The sequence below is a fragment of the Centroberyx affinis genome, unplaced genomic scaffold (assembly GCF_046629955.1).
Source record: "Centroberyx affinis isolate AG114_WGS23_722 - 3 ecotype Tasmania unplaced genomic scaffold, CSIRO-AGI_Caff_v1 ptg002907l_1, whole genome shotgun sequence".
In the NCBI taxonomy this organism is placed as follows: Eukaryota; Metazoa; Chordata; class Actinopteri; order Beryciformes; family Berycidae; genus Centroberyx; species Centroberyx affinis.
In genome coordinates this window covers 22,132-38,342 of record NW_027281031.1, presented here as the reverse complement: position 1 = coordinate 38,342, position 16,211 = coordinate 22,132, and the positions used below count along the sequence as shown (strand labels likewise).

General features: G+C 45.4%; 1 protein-coding gene across 1 annotated transcript in view; it reads left to right on the top strand.

Annotated features, from left to right (window-relative positions):
* The first annotated feature begins 2,702 nt into the window (after positions 1-2,702).
* The window catches only part of sipa1l3 (signal-induced proliferation-associated 1 like 3), a 35,595-nt gene continuing 22,086 nt past the window's right edge, over positions 2,703-16,211 (top strand). The window contains exons 1-4 of the mRNA XM_071536570.1: positions 2,703-2,777; positions 11,347-12,076; positions 12,198-13,167; positions 15,663-15,793. Of these exons, the coding sequence (XP_071392671.1) occupies positions 11,597-12,076; positions 12,198-13,167; positions 15,663-15,793 (1,581 nt within the window). The 5' untranslated portion in view covers positions 2,703-2,777; positions 11,347-11,596. The remainder of the gene's footprint in view (positions 2,778-11,346; positions 12,077-12,197; positions 13,168-15,662; positions 15,794-16,211) is intronic.

Genomic DNA, 16,211 nt, shown 5'->3' with positions numbered 1-16,211 from the left:
TAAATATACAACAGACTCTCCAGACTTACCAGTGTCAAACCTGTAGACTTTCTCCAAGGCACATTTGTAAGTCTACTTCGAAGTCTACTTGACACCCTGCGCTCCACAACTTCCCATAAAGGTTCAATGATGTTTAGATCTGGTGTTTGGAGCCACAGAAACCACATTTGACTTCATCCTGGTGTTCATGAAACCACTGTTGAATTTGTTCAGCAGTGTGTATGGCAGCGTTATCATCTTGGAATATGGGAACAGTATTTGGTACTGTAAAATGGCATTATAGTCCTTGGTCTAAATATTTGATGCATGCAAAGCGACCATCAGACCTAATGGCTCCCACAAGATGGCTGTCCATCCCATTACAGATCCACCACTTTGTTTAACTGTAAGGCAACAGACATTGCAGGTTGAAGTAGGGCTGGGCGATAATTCAATATTATTGTTTATCGTCTTTCAGTGGAATCATATCGTGATGATATGAAGATATTTTAATATCGTGACACATTTCTGCTGTCTAAATTGACGATGACAAGCAAATTTTACTTAAAAACTCTGATAAAACGAGGTATGGTAGGAATATTATTTGAATATTTCTGTTTTGTTTGACATCACACCTAACATTACCATTCGGTTCAATGAGATAAACATTAATTTGATTATTTAACGTGATTTTGCATACATGAACCATATCGTGATATATATTGATATTGAGAAAAATCCTTATGATTATCGTGATATCGTGATTGATTTCAACCATATCGTCCAGCCCCAGGTTGAAGACATCCTTTGGCTTTCTCCAAACTTAAACTCATCTGGATGTTGTAAAAAGGTTGAAAGACGACTCATCAGACTTACTGTTTTTTGCACCAGGTTATGCAGCTTTGTACATTGGTCTTGGATACACATAGTTAAAGCTGCCATAAATGCTTTCTGAAGTTCACGGCATACAGTTTTAGTTGAGGCTGATTGAGGTGGTGATTCAATTCTGTGGTCATTTTTGAGGCTGTAGTTTTGTGGTGTTTAGAGACCATGCTGGTAACCATGCTATGTTTGGCATATGTGAATAATTTAATCTGAATTTTTGAGACTATTCCCCTTGCCACATTAAATTATTTTGCAGTCTTTGTGACCGATGCACTTGCAATGGCATCGGTGGCTTCCTTAGAAACCTTTTAGTTGCCTCATTTTACACTGAAAACTGTTGTCAAGCCTCTCTTATAGCTGACACATACTGCTCATTTGCATTCAACTTAATATGACTTAGGCTACCTGTGTAGGTGCCTTTGTAAATATATTACTATTATTATTGTAATATATTTACTTTGTCATGTAGTGTTTCTGTTATTTTGTCCCGTGTGTGTATGTGCATGTATTGTACATTTAGTGTGTGTGGACTTGGGTATTGCCTTCACTAATGTGTGTGATATGTGTCCTTGAACGTGTGTGATACTTGCCATATCAGCTACCTTGTGCAGAAGCTGTAGACAGGCAATATAATCATTTTCAGGCTGAAGCTGGCCTCTGGAGTGAGGTCTGCCATGGTTGGGAAGTTTTCACTTATAATTTAATTTCATTTGCAGGGCAGTGGAGGGAAGCCTGAGCTTTAAATCCATGCTGACTCTGCTGCCTTTGTTCGGGGCTGCCTCTTCGATATAGGAAAACACACACACGCGCACACACACAATCACTGACCCCTATCCGCCCCTACTCTCCCCCTCTGCTAAAGACAGTGTTATTATGCTTGGCGTCGGGGGGTAAGTGGACCTGGATTGATCAGTATTGATTGGAACTGTATTTGTCAGACAGTAATGGGCCTCCCCCTCAGGACATAATGTCTGTCTAGTGCTCATCCTCGTCCCCTCCAGCCCCACCTCACCCCTCTCTTCACGTCCCACTTGTATTTAAACAGCACTTCCCCCCGCTCCATTACTCAGCCCTTCGACCTCTAATCAAAGTGCGCAACCTCACACACTTTGTCTATCTTTTCCTTCTGTCTTTCTATCTCTCCACTCTTGGGATAGAGCCAAGAGATGGAGAGGGGTTCAGTTGTAAGGATGGGACTGGCAGTGACAGAGAGAAATTAAGAAAGGGGGGGAGGGGGAATCAATTGATGAAGACAAAAGCTCAGAGCACATGAGTTTTTTTTAATTTATTTATTTTTTGGATGTAATTTCTGGTTGAATGTTTGAGCTGGAATTGGAACAACTTGAATTCCTCTCCTTGCAGAGCAAAAACGCAGCGAAGCCTACATGATGTGGTGTTGCAGTGTAACTGCGTGTGTGTATGCGTGAGTGAGTGTGTGTTCATGCAAACGCACGCGCAGTACAGATACATGAGATAGACCGCCTTGGGCATCTTTGCTCAGACTCCTCGCAAACAATAGACGAGCCTGTATGGCTGACCTGATGAGCGTGGAACTGAGTACAGCTGCTCGGCAGAGACATGCCCACAAACACACAGCCCACACACACACGCACACACACTTATTACTACAACCCACTCGGCTTACATGAAATGTAATAGTAGGAAACAGTAACAGTAGGAATGTAATACTGGAATTAACTGTTTAATTCATTCACCAAAGACTGGCCGTAGAGTTTAGCTTATTTCCATGAAGAAAATCCAATGATGCTGTTTAACACTGAAAACCGGGCAGCTGTATCTTAACATGATCATCTCTCTCCTTTCCTCCATTAGGGTGAAAAACAGGAGCTTCATTACCTGCACCGTGTCAGCAAACACTCGGGCCACACCTGCACAGCTGAAGCCTGGAGGAGGTAAAATTAGTACATGTGACATATCAGTGTGTGTGTGTTTGTGTGTGTGTGTGTCTGAGAAGGAGATGCTTGTATGTGGTACATTTTAATCAGATTTATGGTGATGAGAGCTTGGCAGACTGTGTAGCATTCAGTTTACTCAAAAACAATGAAACACTATGTATGCATACAAAAAGTTTTATGGTTGGGTTTGTGATTGTTTTTCCATGGACCAGAGCCTGTTGGATCAATTTTTCCAAAATTTGTTGATTCCAATAATGTAAGCACTTCTCTTCTAATCGGCCAGTGGTATCTGCAACTTATTTGTATTTGTCTGCCAGTGCCAGTATGTTAGCTCACTGTGTTTGTTTTTATTTGTTTGTGGGGGTGGGTGGCATGAACATGTTGTGCGTTTGTTTTTGCACATGTATCCATTAGTAGTGCTGCATGGAGGCGTGTATGTGTGGGGGGAGAGAGGGAGATAGAGAGAGGATTGTAAACATTGTGGTTGATCTGGTCTTCAGAGAGTCAGCCCAACCCGGTCTGCCTGCGTCCTCTCAGTCCCTCTGGGTCTGGTGATATGAAGGTGAGAGGAATAGGGCTGCAGAGTTATCTAAAAATATGCTAAGACCTGCTTTCTGTACAACTTTGCATATCTTGGAGTATTTATTCTTTAAATCTTAGTTTTCTTTAAACAAGTGAAATGGGGTGAGATAATTTCACTTGTTTCCAATGCAGATCATCTTGTTTCTATAATGTTCTTGAATGAAGTGTCATTTTCTTGATACTACTGGAGTGATCTGCTTTATTCTGTAATTCATTTCAAGATACTGCCATTTGTTTCTAGAAACAAGTGAAACTGCACTGTAAACAAGGGGAATTATCTCTCCTCATCAGCAGAATATTTCACTTGTTTTAAGAAAAATAAGATTCTATGACTCAGTGTAAGACTAAATGGCTTAATAAACTGGATATTTTTTGCAGCACAGTTGTGAGCTGTCCCACTTATGGTGTACTCACACTATTCCACTATTTTGCTAGAAAAAGCGCTTCCTCAATTGCATTTTCTGCTGATAATGAAAAGCAGGTCGTGCGACGTGCACTTTTTTTCCACAAAGGCCAGCTGCATTAGCTGCCGCTATCGGCAAACAGTCAATGTCCAACGCTAAACGGAAACTCCCGCAACACATCTGATGTGTCCCATACTGACTCTTTATGATCCAAGTAACAACTACCAACTTTTCTTCCGGTACTTTCTCCATTTCCATTCTGGTTGTTGTAAACTGTCAGCTGCCTATGTACCATGAAACCCAACCTCTTCCTTATGATTAGTCGGCTCACAAAAAAAGCAGTCTGTCCGTTCCCCTTTGATGCTCATGGCACTGGCACTGGCAGTTTAAAAAAAAAAAAGTGTGAATTCACTCTTATTTATTCCATCCAGTCAGACCCACGGATTGATTCCATTTAGGACTGTCTAATACGATAAGAATTTTCTAATCTAATGGTCTTATCTTAATCATCTTTTGTTTTGTCTCTCCATTATCTTCCACTATCTTGATGCCAATGATGTGTGGGATTCTGTTCGTCAGACTCACAAACACTGACACAGTGGTGTGCACTGTACTACTGTACATTGCAGTAGACCACAGTGGATTAAATTATTAAAAAATTGCAGTGGGCTCAACAGCCTAAGAAAAACGATGAATACTCTCTTTGCAAAGCAAGTTTTGATTGGGGTTAACAGTGCTGGTGTTGAACATGACAGCCTCTGGTCGCACTGTGGAAATTGGTTTTAAACCTCATGAAATCTGGATGAAGTGTCACTATATTGGACTATACACACACACACACACCACAAACGCAGATAGGATAAGTTTCTTTCACGGTGCAATTACACATCTTCAACTCCTCCTTGTTTTCTCACCACCGTTCATCTGTTCATCTCCCACAAACAAGCCAATGAATGATTATGATGATGAATGAGAATGTGGGCTGTGATTCGTGATCATCCCACTGGATGCAAATCATTAGACTTGTTGCATGGATGGCGGTGTGTGTGTGTGTGTGTGTTTTGAATCTACACTTGCCAAATGCGTCTTGCTCTTTTCACCCCAACCCGTGGTTCTTCTCCTCTTGGGCGATTTCGGCGTCGTGGGACGGACAGTCTGACAGACAGACAGACAGATGGAAGTGACACTAGTGACATCAAAGAGGTGCGGCAAAGCAATGCCGGCAGAAATCAATGGAGACAATGACAGCAGAGTCAGGAGAGACAGAGGAGAAGACGGAGGGAAAAAGAGAGTGGAGAGGAAGGGGAGGGAGGGAGGGAGACGGGGAGAGGACTGTAGCATAGTGAAGCCCCAGTCTGAAGAGGGGGTGTCGCCTCCAGATAAGCCAGGCAGATTTACAAGACCAATATAGACCACAGTCAGAGAAACATGGGGACCTGATGTGTGCCTGTGTGTTAATGCAGGCCTCCGTCTATCCATGGCAGACTTGCTCACGTCTCGCTCATGATTACTTGAGGCTTCGACTGCTATTTCCTTTAACACAGTCTCTTTTTCATAGTTGTTCTCAGTGTAGTATTTCCTGTAGTATTTTGCTGTAGATGTGGCAGGTCGGGGATACTTTTATTTCTCAGAGCCAGGTTCTCTCCCGGGCCCATGCCAGGATTGGCTCCACAGTAGGTGTGCACACAGCTCTTATTTTGATATATACTATGGCGTATGGACAATTGTGCTGTAATTGCTATTATTATTTTGAGTGGGCTGAGCAATAAGGCCAAACTCCTCATGTGGAGGAGTTGCTCTGACTCCTCATTGTATTTACATTTTTCTAGCTGCGGGGGCAATTTTCCAAAACACTGCTCTCCTACAGCCGGGTTCAAGAATCACGGCTGGGGAGAAGCAGCGCGCTGTCGCTCCACTTGGCACATCTACTGGCCACTGGAGTCAGATTTGTTTGTCTTATCTGTTATTGTACAGGCAAAGCAGTTTGCCTCTAAGATCGCATCAGGAGAACAAAGACAGACACCGGCAGTCATCCTGAACCTGAAGGAGACAGCCTCTCACCATAAGCCTCCCAGACTGCTCTACTCCACAGCACAATGAAGCTGAACTTTCTGCATCCTTTGGCATTCACCGGGCCGCTGAACCCACACTTAAGACCCCAGACACTTCGCCTCCACCACTTACTTCTAATGCATTTACTTATTAGCTTCTCACTGATCTCTTTCTCTTTCCTCAGACTCTTAGACAGACCTTATGGTTTTTATTTTCTCTGGCTGGTAAAACAGAAACAAGCTTTTTCATCGTCAGCAATGTAGAGCTGAACAGACATTGTCTTGAGAGTATTTGTTAATGTTTGTATTTTTCTTTAACAATGTTGGATTTCTTTTTAATTCGTCATTGTAGTCTGGTGATTCATCACTTCAGCTGGCTCTAACCTCAGTTAGTATTTACCTCTGAATGAACTGGGGTTGTTGTTGTTTGTTATAGGCCTGATTCAGGCTCGTTCCAGACCTGATGGCACCTCCCAGTCTGTCCGCTACATCAGAAGCAGCGGTGGGATGAATGCTTGATGTGCTGTCCCCAGGCTGCCAGCCAGCGTTGTGTTGTGCTGTGCTGTGCTGTGCTGTGCTGCATTATAGTGTCCCACTCTACTCTGGCCCCTGTCTGCCGTCTGCCAGTCATATGTACCACCATCTGTTCTTCAAGCCCCTAATCTAGCATGCACTGTGGCATCGTTTGCTTAATTTAAACTCATAGCTGTTATTACTACTTGTGTAGAATGCCGCGGGCACCTCTCTTTATTTCTGAGGGTTTTTAAAAACCTACTATAACAGTTCATGTTTGCCTTTTGATTTTGCATTCATTTGATGGTTGAGGATTTACAGTGGATTGTACAGGAGGTTTACATCCTGCATTATTCGGAAACTACTGTCATAGTTGCCTGCTTCAGTGTCAGATATAATTATACACCTCACTGTTTTGCATAAAGAGAGAGAGAGAGACATGTGATCGGCCTATCCCTCCTCATCCCTGATTCATTACTTTTCTGACAAGCTCTCAGTTGCACTACAGGTTCACTCCACGCTGATCTCAGGTCTGCCTGTGTTGGTATGACATACCAGCAGGCAGCACCTCCGTGCCGAGTACACTCATTCCTCTGGTAGCTGCACTCCTCTGCTAACTCTGTCATTACCATCATCTAACTCAGTGTAATTACCAGCCTCAGTGTGTGTTCGTGGTGTATGGGCCAAGGCTGCATCATACGCAGCTAGTCAGAGCGGGCGTGGAAGGAGGGAGCGACATAGAGAGGGAATGAGGATGAATGGGGAGAATTGGAGGGAAGCAGAGACAGGGAGAGTCGGGGAGGGGAGTGAGAGAGCAGGAGAGGTACATCACAGAGCTGACTAATTACTATATGTGAGTAATTAAAAGCCATTAAATGCCTGTGCTTCATCCTCTGAAGTTTGGGCCAAAGCTGGATGTCTGCCCGAGGGCTTTGTAAGTTCTATTCTTACTGTAGCTGATGGAGGTTGATCCTTTCTTCTCAACTGCTCCTTTATTGATAATAATTTTTTTTTTTAATTTTACAGTGCTGAAGTTAGGAGAAGTTTGTTAATTGAAAGTAGGGTTTTACCTGGAACACCTCCACTCCCCTCCCTGACACTAACATCCCACCAATGAAGCACCAGTTTACACCTAAATATGTTTGGCTGGTGTGTATCTGGCCCTTCCCCTCTTCTCCATAGTATAATGGCCCTGTATTATGTTTCTTCTATCTAACTGTGTCTGGCTGGCTGTAGTCAGGTTTGGTCCTTGCTGAGTTTCCGTGTGCCACGGACACCCTGAGACACGACAGAAGTCACTGGCACAGAGTAGATCGCACGCCCTCCGTTCCCTCTCTCACCAGGCGCCTCGGACACATAATGAAGCCATTCTGCAGCCCTGCAGCTGGGGCCGGATAATCTGGGATTGGGCCTGATAGTGTATCAGGCCGGGCCTCCGGATGAGGAAAGGCTCTCTGTGAGAAAGCATGATCAGAGCGGGAGCCTTTGGCCTGGAAGTGCCTGTGGTTCTCCTAAACAAAGACATGATACATTTGTGTGCCTGGATGACTGTAGGGGGATTTTGTTAGCTGTGAATGAGTTTTGTTGATGGTGCCTGTGCGTGTGTGTGTGAATGAGTAATGCAGTCTTGGGGCCAAAACTGAATGCATAGAGGACTCATAAAACGCATTGTGTATCATAAAACACACACAAACCATTCTGAGCTGTTTTGAGACAATGAAAAGCTCAACGTTATGCAAATTGGACTTCATAAATAGATCGTCACTCCAGGATTCGACAATTGCATAATTCTCACGCAGCTGGAGTGAGGCAAGCAAAGTTTTGTTCCCATAACTAAATTGCTAATGTACACTTTCTGCGAGCTGTTAAACTCACTGGATGGAGACTGTCTGTTAGCTTCTCTTGTCAGACAAGTGTAGCTGCGGCCTATTTCGAAACCCTGGGTTAGACATTGTTGGCCTGGCGGCATGTGATGTGGGCGTGTCAATGAAAGTGTTTAAATTTGATATGAATAGTTGTCAGTCTGAGTCCACGCCATCTCCAATAAATCTTTGTGTGTATGTGTGTGTGTGTGTGTGTGTGTGTGTGTTCACATTTTTGTTGCCTGTGGTCGTTGAGTCATATGAGAATTTACTTTCTCATAGTTTTGTCAGAGCAGTAAGAATTGTAGGACTGTTTATGCCTGCGGAAAGTCCAATGCAGATTTTTAAATTTATTACCAGGGAAAACTTGAGTATCTAAACTCCTTTTTTTTTTTTTTTTTTAAATAGTCATGAAAACTACATTTATGTAGCACTTACCTAATAAGCTGATTTTACAAAGAGCTTTAAAAAAAAAATACTAAAATAGAATAGTAAAATATATAAACGGGAGACAACGTGAAGAAAATGATGCTGCCAGTAGCTTCATTAAACTGTGACTGACTGAAATGAAATGGATTGGTTGGATCATAGGTCCTGCTGCAGACTAACAGGTACAAGGATGGGATGAGAGGAAGGTTTGATAGATGATAGATGGGATGGGCAATGAGAAGATGGACTGACACAAGCTAAATGGATTCAGAAACTTAGAGGATTTAAAGAGAGCCTTGTTGAAAGGAATCGCATGATGCAGGAATATAAAGAGGTGAAAGAGTGAAAGGGGCAAGCGTGAAAAAAAAATGAAGGGTACATTTTGTATTAAGGTAAAACAGAGATAGAGGTTCATTTGCCCTCTGAGCGAATTTAGTGTAGATAGTTGAATAACTTTGGCAGTTTAAAGAGAGAGACTTACGGAGATAAAGAAGCTTTAGGCCAGGGATGGAGACTAGGGAGAACTAAATAGAGAAGGAGATTATAAAGACAGAAACTCAAGAATAGAGAAGAAAGTAGAAGAGAAAGGAAGAGGAGCACTTGAAAGACTGGCAGCAGAATCTGAGTGCAGCAGAGATGGAAAAGTACATTTACATTTTAGACATTTAGCTGACGCCATTATCCAGAGCGTCTTAAACTCCCTAATGACTGTGCAATTTACGTCGTCTTTTAAATTTATTGCATCTTGGATTGTGTTCTGGGACGCTAGGACAAATCTCAATATCAGCCTTGTAAATCTGTGAGACGCAGCCTGTTGTGTTGTCATACTGCGTGACGAGGCTGCTTGTCAAATTTGACATGTTTGTCGTTTACATCTGGACCGGTGTGCCAGCATATCGCCATTACCTGCCGTGTTCTTAATGGTCACTCAGTGGAAAATAGTCATAACCACATCGTAACACCAGCCACACTACACGATTATGCCAGGAAATTTCTGACACTGCAAGAGCGTTTTTGGAGCCTGAAATTCGATGCAGGGGCAGGTAACTGGCCGTCCTCCACACACTGAACGACCGAGGCTGCAGACCAGAAAGAAAGAACTTGCCCATGATGTGGAAAATTTTTCTGGGCCCGTAACCAAAGAGCAAACACACACACAGGCTGCGGGGGGCTTTACAGTGAGTTCAACAGCAGAATGAGCTTAAATTCCTAGATCACCAAAAATAACAACTAACCAATCAGAAGGAGTGCAAGGGTCAGAGCCGAAGTGGCGTGACAATATTCCTGTGACCGTAGAGCGATCATGTAAGAGAACGGTGCTTGGAAAAGAAATCAAATGAGACCTAATGAGAGAGATAAAATACAACAAGTAAACCGAAGAGTCTTTACAAGGAAAGGCCGGCGGTTTTTGAAGACTTGATTCTATGCGACTGTCATATTAAGGCAAGCCATTGTGGTTCACTGAGCAATTTACTGCTCTCCTCCTTGCTCTCTCTCGACTCTGTCCAATCACTCTATTTCTGGCTTCACTCCCCCCACCCACCCCACTACCCCCCCAGCTGTTGTGTCACTTTGTGCTCTCCCCCTTTTCTGTCTCTCCTGAAGTCCTTATTCAACTCCCCTTCTCAAAGCCCATTAACTACACAAAGTAGTTGTTTGTTGTTTTGCCTAGCTTGGAGGGCTTCCATCTCTCTCTCTCTCTCTCTCTCTCTCTCTCTCTCTCTCTCTCTCTCTCTCTCTCTCTCTCTCTCTCTCATACTCACTCATTCTCTCAGTCTCTCTCTCTCACACAGCCACAGCCATGTGGAGCTCTCTCCCTGGCTGACCCACTGACTACAAAGTCAGTCACATGAGTCCAGTCATGTCTGGACCGCCACTAAACCTATCAGCGCCGCTGCACGCACCTCTCTCTCGCTTACTGAAGCACATACACATATACATGGGCACGCACAAGCACACAGAGCTTCCCACCTGACACCAGCCTGACTGACACACACACACACACACACACACACACCAGCCTGACACCAGGTGCATAGCAGAGATACTCTAACACATATATGTCATCACCTTGGGCACTCTCCCAAATGACAGATGAGACGTGAGTGGCATTATTGCTGCTGCCTGTCTACTCGGGTGGAATATGACACAGCATCAAAGTGTGTGTGTATGTGTAAGAGAGAGTTTAAATTGTGTCTGTAGATACATACATTTCCTCTATTTGGATCTGTATTATTTCTAGTCCGATAATATTAGCCAAGTGCTCCAATGGTTTTAATCTGCAGCAAAGCGGAGATAGCCTCACCATCCTGTGGGGGTGAGTGGGTGTTTGTGTGTTCACACGCATGCACTCGTGTGCGCAGTTGTGTGATAATAATATCCCTTGTCAGCCTCCTGAAGATTAGCCTCAACGGGAGAAATCCTCTGTCATATCCCCTCACCTTATTTTCTCTCTCTCTCTCTTGCTCTCTGTCTGTCTCTCTCGCTCTCTTATCAGTCTTACACATGCTGTTTTACGGTTGAGTGACTTGCTCTTTTCAGAGTTCAATGCTCCCATTTGCTTTGTGGGCCTGTGGAGTGAATTTGGGTCACATGAGCTCTGTAATTTTTGAAATATAATTCTGAATCTTACAGTTTTAGTTTCTGATTATTTTGTGCTGGGTTTCTGAGGTTCAAATCTATTCTAATGATTGTTTTTCTCTTTTTTTTTCCCTCTCTTCCTTAGATCTGCATTAGACGGATAGTTCAAGAAGAAGAGGACGACCTTTGACACAAGCTGGTCCTTGCTGGACCAGTGAAGCCCTTTCCACCCTACACGTTAAAAGCGATGTGTTTGGGAGCTGGAGGCCGTAGCAGTATCAGCAGAGTGTGTGTGGGGCCCCTCCTCTTCCTCTTCCCTAGCACCCCTCCTGACATGGGATGCCCCCTCCCTGCCCCCCTGCCTTCTGCCCTGCCCTGAGCTCTCCTGGGGCGCCATGAACAACTACAGAGACAGAGGGGTCACTTGCACCTCCTCAGACCTCCTGGACGGGGGAGGAGGAGGAGGGCATACTCCGTTCCGTCACACCCCCAATGGCCACCCGGCCCCCGCCCCCACAGACCCGGCCATCCAACCTCGCGTCTCAGTGCCCAAAATGGGCGTGCGTGCCCGTATTGCAGAGTGGCCCCCGCGCCGCGAGCACTCCCGGGAGTCGCTGCTTGAAAATGGGCAGAGTGGCAGCAATCACCACGCAGATGACTGCTCCACTTCCGTTTCCTCATCTGTTTTGTCGTCTGACATCGGGCTGGTGCGGGGAGGGGTGGCCAGGTTGCCACGGCGATGGTCCAAGGATGTAGAGTTCCGCGGCGGAGGATTCGGAGGCGAGAGAGGTTCGCCTTTGAACCTACGCGTCTTCCCTCCATTGCGGCAGCGCTCCAACAGTGAAGTAACACTGAGTGAACAGGATGAGAATGAGGTGAGTCTCAAATTTTCTCCTCATTCTGTGTAATTTCTCTGTATTAAAGTTGAGATGTACTCTGTATCCACTGAGATTTTTCACCAACAACATGAATATCCTCTCCTGTTTCTGCTCCAAGGTGGAGGGTCGAGGAGGTGGTGGGATGGGGATCCTGTTCAGAGAATATGGCAGCACCTCTTCCATCGACATCCAGGGCATTCCTGAGCAGAGTTTCTTCGACATGCTAAGCCAGTTCCACCAGGAGAGGCCCGACCAGCGCAGCTCCGCCCCCGTACGCCTTGGAGAGCTGCTGCGCGCTCCAGACTCATCACCAAGCATGCCCCTCCCCTCTGGTTCTTCACCTGTTCCTACACCAGGTGGGGAGGACAAAGGGACAAAGGGAGCTGAGAACAGAGTGAGAAAGAAAAGCGGAGGGACGGAGTCGTCGCTGGGCACCTCCTCTTTGTTCCGGAAGCTTCGAAGCTCGAGTAGAGGGGAGCTGGACGGAGGGAAAGGGGAGGCTAGTGAGGATGGGCGGAGTTCAGCAGATGCTTCCTATAAACCGTGGGTGTGCCCCAAGAGCTTTGTCCACTACGACGCTCAGAGTATTCTGTTTGACCTCCACGAGGCGGCGGCTCAGCGCGGCTACGTGGCCCAGAGGAGGAACACCGCTACGGGGGCATCCGCTGCTTCGGTGTCCCTGTCCGTCTCCAGATCCTCGGCTCCGATGGACCCGACTTACTCCAGCACTGAGGATCTGACCCTGAGCCTCGACCCCAGATCCACAACACCCTCCCTGGGCATTGAACCTCTGGACGGGCCTTCAGGAGCCCACAGCTCCAGCCCGCTGCTCCTCTGCTGTCCCCACTTCCTCAACGAGACGGGGGGCCATGGGGAACGCAACATCAGCTTCCTCAGCTCCTCAGCGGAGCGGGGAGGAGAGGGAGGAGAGGGAGCAAGGGGTTGGCTGAGAAGGAGTAACGCCAGCGTGTCGGTGCTAGAGGTGCCTATCGAACAGCAGGTCACCAGGCTGGACAGACTGAAACTCTACAGCATAGAACATGTAGACCTGGGGGCCAGGTACTACAGAGACTACTTCCATGCGAAAGGTAACACACACACACACACACACACACACACACACACACACACACACACACACACACACACACACTCAAAACAAACTCATTCACTCTAAGACAGAGATCACACTTAATCCATACATAAAAACATGAAGAAAAAAAAACAGTCTGCTGACATCTATGCAAGAATCAGATTGGTCAAACATTGAAATGAAACTGATTATTATACTTGGTTATCGATTGCAGTATTATAACATAAATTTTCATTCAGTTTGATTCTCTAATGTTGAAAATGTTCTGAGAGCTGGTGAGAAATGGGGAAAAGGAACATTAATTCTCATTAACACATGCATAATCAATGCATACTGTAAGAATAAATCAAACGCATGCTGCAACAGAGTAATGCAGCGGTAACAGATCCTCTCATGTGAAATGAATGAACTAATGAATTAACCATCGGAGAGTTATGCATGAAGCGTGATCCCCTCCTTTCACTTTCTCATACAACATGGACATATCCGGTCCCATTTTTACTGTCTTGACTTGGGTCTCACACTGCGTTATCTGTCAGTTTGAATGTGACAGCATCTTGTTTGTCCTGCCAGCATCCGTCCAGCATCGCTCTCCACCTCTCACCCTGTGGCCGTATACGTCCAGCTGGGCCTGTGTGGAGTGCAGTCGGCCAAGCTGGCAGCGCTCCCAGAGTTTTTGTTACACATGTACCTGCCGCTGTACTGTTGGCAAACCTCAAGCTGATGATACACCACCTGTCTTTCTGCAGGATCAGAATGACCACTTCACATAGTATGCCAGTGTAGCTTTGTTTTACATCTGGTTTTCAGTGTGGGTAGTAACACCTCACTTCTGATTGTGCTGCTCCTTTCGGTCACAGAGACGAGTGTGTGTGTGTGTGCGTGTGTGTGCGCGTGTGATCTCTGCCTATCTGTGCACGTGCATGTGGGCATTTCTTGTCAACATCACCTCTTCAGACACATGTATGAAACTTCCCCTTGGCAAGCATCATCTGCCTGCACCCTAATTAGTGACAGATGCTGTTAGGAGCGCATGTGTGCAAGCAAGCATGCGTGTGTGTGTGTGTCTGCAGTATGTGTGAGAGAGACATGCCTGCAGCCACACAGATAAAGGTTATCATTCCAAAAATATGTTCATCCGCTGACTCCTCTCCAGCTTAGCTGTCCCCCAGAACGCGACTGTGGCACATGAGTTATCGGCCGTGTTTGTGTGTGTGTTTGTGTGCGTGTGTGCGTGTGTGTGTGTGTGTGTGAGTACTGTGATGTGCCCTATGTGCACGTCAGAAAGCCTCATCAAAAAGCTGACATTTTCACCACAGGACATGGCGTGGAAGCTAAGCAGGCCTGAGCCTCCTAAATTATACAGCATTCTGGCTCATTCTAGTTAGAGGGGGGATAGAAGAGGAATACTTGTCAAGCTAGATTCCTCCCCAAGTGTCTTGTGAATTTGTGTTTTAACTCCCACACAGCCCATGGCCATGGCATTAGCTTGGCTTAGCCGTGGAGCTTTAGAGGCGGACATGCAAGATGCTTGTAAAGTGTGTAGATAGCTTATGTTTGTCACAGCCTCTTAATGTATGAATGTGTCATGCTAATGCTGCTAATAAGCTGCAAAATTTAAATACCACATTTCTTTCATTTCCTGGAATAACAAGAGTAAGGATAAATTTGTTCCTTTTTAGTATAATCCAGCTATTGTTTAACATCTAGGCTAAATGTATTTAATCAGTAATTTCAAACAGTCAAAACAGTTTGGAGGTGGGGCAAGGTTGCAAAAGCTTACACCTAAGAGACAGGGCGACCAATATTTCACTAGATTGAGTCTGTATTTGTTGTCATACGGCGATGGTTAGGGCAGCGTGATTGAAATTAATGCGATTCACTTAGCATTATTCATTCATTTTGTATTCTTTGGAACAAAGTACAACCATGATTCAGTTTATTTATATGTATTTTATTATGAGATGTGTCAACCATCTCTCAGATTTAGTGAAGCCTCACAAGAGTGGGGAAATCTGTACTGACCAGGGTACTGTACTGACGCACAACTATTCAATCCTCACCTTTACTTGGGAGCAATAATCATTGTCCTCAGGTTATGTCTTATGCTAGTAAAATTGATTTTGTAATTGAGTATTGATTACTAGATAATGTGTATGCACAATGTCATGGCCTGACTCTGTCCTTCACTTGCTGTAGCTCCGCCTCCTCCTCTGTCTTTCCTGCCACTCAGCCTTTTGTTCTGGCATCAAGCTCCTGACTTTTGCTGCTACCGTCTGTCTTTCATCTTTGTCTCTTGAAGGTTTCACTCTTGCCTTTCTCTTAACGTCTTTAAAACCTCTCCCTCACTCCATCCCCTCTCATCTGTTGACGTATCCATCTATAGATACTGTCGCAACACAAGGCCTCGTGAAAACATGTGAACGAACCCCCCTTTCTCCTCAAGATGAACCTTAACCTTGTCTTCTGTCTCCCCCTGTGTCTCGCCAGAGCACTTGAACTACTTTGGGACGGATGAAAAGCTGGGCCCGGTGGCTATGAGCGTCCGCAGGGAGAAACTGGATGACACCAAAGACCTGAAGGACCAATACCAGTACCGCCTCATTGTCAGAACAAGCGAGGTACGCACAGTCTACAGGCCGGGTGTGTTTGTGCCTGTCTATGTGTGGATGTGATGAGCCATGAATCAGTGAGACAGTGTGTGCACATTTTTTTCTGGCCATTTTCCTTTTTGCCCGGTCCTCCCTGTGTCCCAGTGGCCCTCGCTGGCTCCGTAACACCCTTTACCCTTTTGACCTCCCCTTCTTCCCCCTCACCTCCTCGTTCCATTCTCTCTCTCTGTCTCCTCTGCCAGTGGAAAATTCCACCTGCCCAGGCCTAGCACGGCAAAGCCAAGCCAAACAATGTCTAGGCCAAAGCGTTTGGCCTGTTCTGATAGGATGCACACCCAACCGCTGGTCCACTTCAGTGGGTCAAATACTTTTCATGTTGAAAACGATGGGAAGTGGATTACAAAGAGCTTGTTGAGATTCTGTGCAG